The 6,044-nt window shown below is 37.6% G+C and overlaps 2 protein-coding genes across 3 annotated transcripts; both read left to right on the top strand.

The window, feature by feature from the left end:
* Positions 255-1,654, top strand: LOC109831132. Its single transcript, XM_020398471.1, has 3 exons — positions 255-543; positions 630-1,366; positions 1,484-1,654. Exons 1-3 carry the CDS (start codon positions 255-257, stop codon positions 1,652-1,654), a joined length of 1,197 nt encoding a protein of 398 aa, XP_020254060.1.
* Positions 1,855-2,684, top strand: LOC109829516. Of its 2 annotated transcripts, XM_020396610.1 has the most exons (3): positions 1,855-2,324; positions 2,401-2,534; positions 2,581-2,684. In XM_020396610.1, exons 1-2 carry the CDS (start codon positions 1,971-1,973, stop codon positions 2,494-2,496), a joined length of 450 nt encoding a protein of 149 aa, XP_020252199.1. In that variant the 5' UTR covers positions 1,855-1,970; the 3' UTR covers positions 2,497-2,534; positions 2,581-2,684. The 2 variants fall into 2 exon arrangements, with proteins under 2 accessions (XP_020252199.1, XP_020252198.1); XM_020396609.1 differs by having other exon boundaries at positions 2,401-2,684.

The following is a 6,044-nucleotide window of genomic DNA, read 5'->3' as shown; positions in this document are numbered from 1 at the left end:
GTAGTTGTAAACACTACTATATTCCTAATGGGATAGGTCCATTTCCTATGACAGCCGTTAAATTGTCTTATTTCAAATATGAGCGTTAGATTTTACTCCCACATAATTTATGTTCTGGTAATTTTCCCTCCGAGATTATTAAAATTAAAATTTCCTTGATGTCGTGAAGAAAGTTAATATCACGCAACCTTTAATTTGATGCGTTACTAATAAAAATTCACATTACCTAATTATGCTTAATATCATACAGATCTATGAGGATAGTTTCGGACAAATCATGGATCGATATTCCTCGTATTGATAGATGGAGAGATAGTCAATATAAAGATGGAATAAATCAATTCATACAGTATGCCTTGGCAGACCGACGAAAGTTAAATAGTGATGTCGTGTATTGTCCCTGCTGTTGGTGTAAAAATAGGGCGTTGGTGGATAAAAGTGATTTACAGAAACACTTAATATCAGGATTCCATGAGGAGTACAAATATTGGACGTTTCATGGGGAAGGATGTCTTGAAGAAATGGAACTGATAGCGGATACCGGTACTTCCTGTGGGAGAATAGATGATACGAGAATAGATGATACACATACGATGCTCGCGGATATGTTAACAGTTCCTAATATATAGATCAATCTGATTATGCCGAGGATGCTGACGAGTCAGGAAATGCTGGAGGCATGACTGATCATGAGGAGCTGGCGCAGATAATAAAATTAATAGACGATAATGAAAACGATCTGTACGAGGGTTGCACCGAGTTCACCAGGTTATCATTTATACTGCGTCTTTTGCGTATAAAGTCTCTTAACGGAATGGCAGATAAATATTTTAATATGTTGCTTGTGTTGCTGAGAAAAGTCATTCCAAATGGAAAAGATAGCATACCAGAAAATTATGATAATGCAAAGAAGATTGTTTCTGTTATAGGACTTGATTACAATAAAATCGACGCATGCCCTAATGATTGTATCCTTTACTATAAAGATAACAAAGATCTTCAGGAGTGTCCAACTTGTGGAGTATCACGGTGGGTACAACGCAAAAATTATTCAACACATGGGACAACAAGGTCTATGCTTAAGCAAAAGAAGATTCCAGCAAAGGTCCTGCGTCATTTTCCCTTAATACCAAGGCTAAAACGGTTGTATATGAATAAAGACACTGCTAAGCAAATGAGGTGGCACATGGAAGAACGTACTAATGATGGTAAAATCAGACATCCGGCTGATGCAGAGGCGTGGAAGCATATGGATAGAACTTTTCCTTGGTTTGCGAATGAGTGTAGGAATGTTAGACTAGGTTTGTCTAGCGACGGATTCAATCCATTTGGGATAATGAGTTCTGGTTGGTCTACATGGCCTGTGGTATTAACGCCTTACAACTTACCACCTTGGCTTTGCATGAAACAACCGTATATGATATTTTCATTATTGGTGTTAACAAGGTAAATATTCTCTAAGTGACTTTGACATGTCAAACAGTCAAAAATGTCAATTTTTAGGTTTACAAGAAGTGGGACCTCGCTGTTTTACAGCTACAATTTCTGCAAGGCAGCTAGATGTGTTGAGAAAACACCAACTGAATGTATAGAATATAGTTTGATGGAAGGTACATATTCTAATTCATATTCCTTGACAGCCATTGCTGCATAAAAGGAGAGGGCATTTTCTAATGACTTACAAGCCAAAGCACCCTTCAACTATTTATTAGCACTTAACACTCTTCTTCACATGTACTTTTATGTTGCACAAAACACCCTTCACATGTACTTTTATTTTATTTGTTCAGGTAAATATCTTTTATTTTTGAAAGGCTAATTCTTAAATTTATTTTTTGGACTTCTAGGAAGCTCTGGAAAACACGTATTCTGAGGTTGTTACACAGAGCCAAGAGCCCCTGACTAGAGAGCAGAATTATAATGTGAGCCATCTAGTTTGTGGACTTCCTAAAAAAGGGAGGACCAGGTGGATGGGAGTTGGAGCTCAGAGGGTGTCTACACAATTCCAGCCTCCGCCGATTTCCACACCCTCGACTATGCCATCGGGGCCCTCTTACATGCCGCAGGAGGATTGCACTCAGCAGGCGATGCAGCTTGTTTCCTCTGTGATGAGTATGTTAGATGGTCAGATTCCCGAGGAGATGTGGGAGGATATTCAAGAGGAGCTTATGCGAGTGATCCAGCCTACTGCTACTTTTGCGATGGTTTCTAGGCAAATAATGAAATCTTGTAGAAGGCGGGTTCCTACTCGGGTGCAAAGCCAGATTATGAACTTCTTGGCCACTCAAAAGGCATTTACTGGTAGTGGAGAGAGTAGCAGACAGGTATACTTATTATATATGTAAAACATGATTACACACAATATTATGTGATTCTAAATTTAAATTATTTTGTTGTTAGATTGGAGATGATACTATTGGGAGCACGAGTCGTAGGGATGGATCCGCCAGTGGCAACGCGGACGATGACATGGATAGGGCGGATGACCTATCTTAGTGAGTTATATCCTAAACTCGTGTTTGTATATTGTGGACATCTTTATAGTTGAGATTATGATACTCGTGTTTGTATATTGTGGACATCTTTATAGTTGAGATTATGATACTCGTGTTTGTATATTGTGGATTTAGAACTTATGATATGTGTGTATTGTTTGTTGTGAAAATTATTATTGTGGATTTGGAACTTATCGTGATAAGTGAATGTATATATTTCGATTGTTTGTGAAAATTGATTGGATGAGAGGTTTAATTGGGAAAATTTGGATTGTATCATTGCGAGATGTTTTGGAATGCGTGTGAAATGTCGTTTGGAGATTTGTATGTACAGGGAATATATATATGTACAGGGAACTGAGTATATATCACCAGATTTTTTTTAGCTGCTGATACTTATCGCTGACGGGCTTCCCGTCAGCGATATTCCCGTCAGCGATGCCCCAATTCCCGTCAGCGATAACTATCGCTGACGGCGTCCCGTCAAGGATACGCCGTCAGCGATAGTCCCGTCAGGGAAGGACTATCGCTGACGGGGGGCCGTCAGCGATAAGTATCGCTGACGGCTATAGTGGCGACGGCAATGCCCGTCAGCGATAGCGAAACATCGCTGACGGGATTCCCGTCAGCGATGTTTCGCTATCGCTGACGGGCATTGCCGTCGCCACTATAGCCGTCAGCGATACTTATTACTGACGGCCCCCCGTCAGCGATAGTCCTTCCCTGACGGGACTATCGCTGACGGCGTATCCTTGACGGGACGCCGTCAGCGATACTTATCGCTGACGGGAATGCCCGTCAACAATACATGATTTTCCACTAGTGGGAGCATATTTCTACAAATTTTACAACTAACTGTTTTAAGGTGCATTTCTAACTAAACGCATATACAATGTTCTCTTAAAAATATTTGCTTGTTCATGTTCATTTATTTAGCATCTATGTATTCTTTGTTATTATAAGAGGAATATATGAAAATGACTAATTTTTTTAGCTAAATGCTAATATACCAAAGTATATTTTACTCCTTTTCATCGAGTTGTCCAGGGCCTTTGTGGTGTTAGCATTTAAATAAAATTTTACTCATTTTCATAATATTCCTCTTCTGAGAATAATTTTTATGCATCATGTACGACTTCTCACTCTATTTATATCTATATTTGAGGAATTGCTCCACGTAGTTAAAAGTCCATAAATTCACAAACTATGCATGCTCTGTTTTCGCCTAACAACATGAATTTGAAAAAAAAAATTATAGTTATGATGTACCCCTCTTTCCGTGTTAACAAGTCATATTTTCATTGAATAAAAGATTCAATATGATCTGTAAAGCCCTGTCAATGGTATCTCCTGTCTTTCATTCCCTTCTTTTCAACTTCCTTAACCTTGAATAAGTTTGGGTGGCACTAGGGGCACACCCCCAACCACATCCCAAACCACACCCCCTCTCTCATATGCTACAGTACACCGGGTCCCACATAGGATTTTAAAATCCTATGTGGAGCCCGGTGTACTGTAGCATATGAGAGAGGGGGTGTGGTTTGGGATGTGATTGGGGGTGTGCCCCTATCATTTTCCAATAAGTTTTGTATGTGACTTGGTGCTGACGTTTATTTTATGGATCGTGTGTGATTGGATTTGTTGGAAAATAGATGTGTGATAGATGAAGTATATATATGCATATAAGAGCGGAAGGGGGTTATGCAATGGGATATGAGTGGTCTTAAGATTAATAAATATTAGGACTAATAAGTGTTAATGTTAATGAGAGTCATGAAATTGAGGGCTATTAATTAAACGGAGAGGTTATAAAATTTGAAGAGATTGATGATTAATGAATAGTGGTTATTACAAAGGACTTACATAATTTGTATAATATATGTATACGTGTCTCATGTATATGGTTTCACGTATGTCATAAGAACTAAATTACATGGATATCATATCAATACATAAGTTTAAGACACTTTTTGTATTTTGGATAAAAATTAGAGGATGTTTTAGGAAAAAAAGTTTTAACACCCTTCACACTTTTAGAATAGTAATAATAATAATTAGATAATTAGATTAGACATTAGATTAGATAGATAGGTTAAAGTCCTTTTAGTTGTTATAAATTACCCACTTCATTTACATTCTGTCCAAATTTGGAGTGGTAGTTGATCATAATTAAGTAAATTACCTTACTAACCTCGTATCGTTCTCTCTCCTCTCTTTATTTTCTTCCCCATCTCATTTATCATCGCATCGCTCACCTTCCACCAACAAAAGTTTGGACATCTTCAGTTCACTGCCTTCATGCCTAGGATTTTCCCTATTAAACATGGGATTACTGCCTTCATGCCTAGGATTTCCCTATTAAACATGGGATTTTTCTTTATTATATTTTTTCTTGCTTTTTTTAATGATTGTATATAATATCTCTCCTTTTGTTACATAAAAAGAAACAAGTGTTATGCCCGTGACCGCACGGTCGGTTAATGATTCTCAAAGTATCAGGATTAACCAATCAGAGAGGATTCCTGCTTGGTAGCACACTGCTTTAACCGGTGAGGGACAATGATTTGGCAGTGCGAAAGAACTTAGTTGGCTTTAATATACTATTCTATGGCAAAAAAATTCGAGTATTTATTTGAAAAGAATGAACCAAAGCGTATTTGAGTTTATTGTCGGTTTAAGGAAGTCAAAAGTTGCTCGTGGATGTTATCTGCCTCTCCACCTAAAAATAAAAATAGACTTGAAATCAAAAGTTTCGTCAACAATCACACTTGTGGGCAACATTGCTGGTCAATTTAAAGCCTCCCGACAATTCGTTGCGACCTAATTACAACTCATGTTAAAGGTTCGGCCAGAGATACGCCCTATTGATGTACAAAAGAAATTTCTAAGTTTGTATGGGCTAATGATCGATTATAGTAAGATATGGTGAGGTAAATAAAAAGCACAAGAGCAGTTATATAGTGATGCCCATAAGTCCTATGATCAATTATGATGGTAAAAGATAATATCTACCATATACAAACTTAATTCATTTACGGTACGCTGTTTAGACTAATTTGGTTCATGTTAATCCTAACACTTAATTTTCAAAATTTTAGGTATATAGAAAACGTTAAGAAGACAAACCCAGATAGCTACATTCATGTTGAACAACATGAGGGGAGGTTTACAAGGCTATTCATTTGCTATGCCGCTTGCATAAATAGGTTTTTGCATGGATGTCAGCCACTTATATTTTTGAATGAGACCTTTCAGAAAGATCGATTCAAAGGTATACTCCTCAGAACTGTAGCATATGATAAAAATCAGGGGATATTTGATACGAGTTGCCGTGCGAGCACCTTTGATCGCGGAATTATCAAAGGTGTGTTGAGGAGAAATTACTAAGAATACAAGAATAACTCAGATTTTGGGCGAAGGAAAATACCTTCTCTAGATTATGAGTATGCAATTTACAATCTCTCACAATCTCACTCTAGAATTGAAGAACAAGCTCTCCAAATCTCAATTACTCTAGAATTGAAGAACAAGCTCTCCAAATCTCAATTA

Source organism: Asparagus officinalis, chromosome 2 (assembly GCF_001876935.1).
Source record: "Asparagus officinalis chromosome 2, Aspof.V1, whole genome shotgun sequence".
Classification (NCBI taxonomy): Eukaryota; Viridiplantae; Streptophyta; class Magnoliopsida; order Asparagales; family Asparagaceae; genus Asparagus; species Asparagus officinalis.
This window is presented reverse-complemented; position numbering and strand designations above follow the sequence as displayed.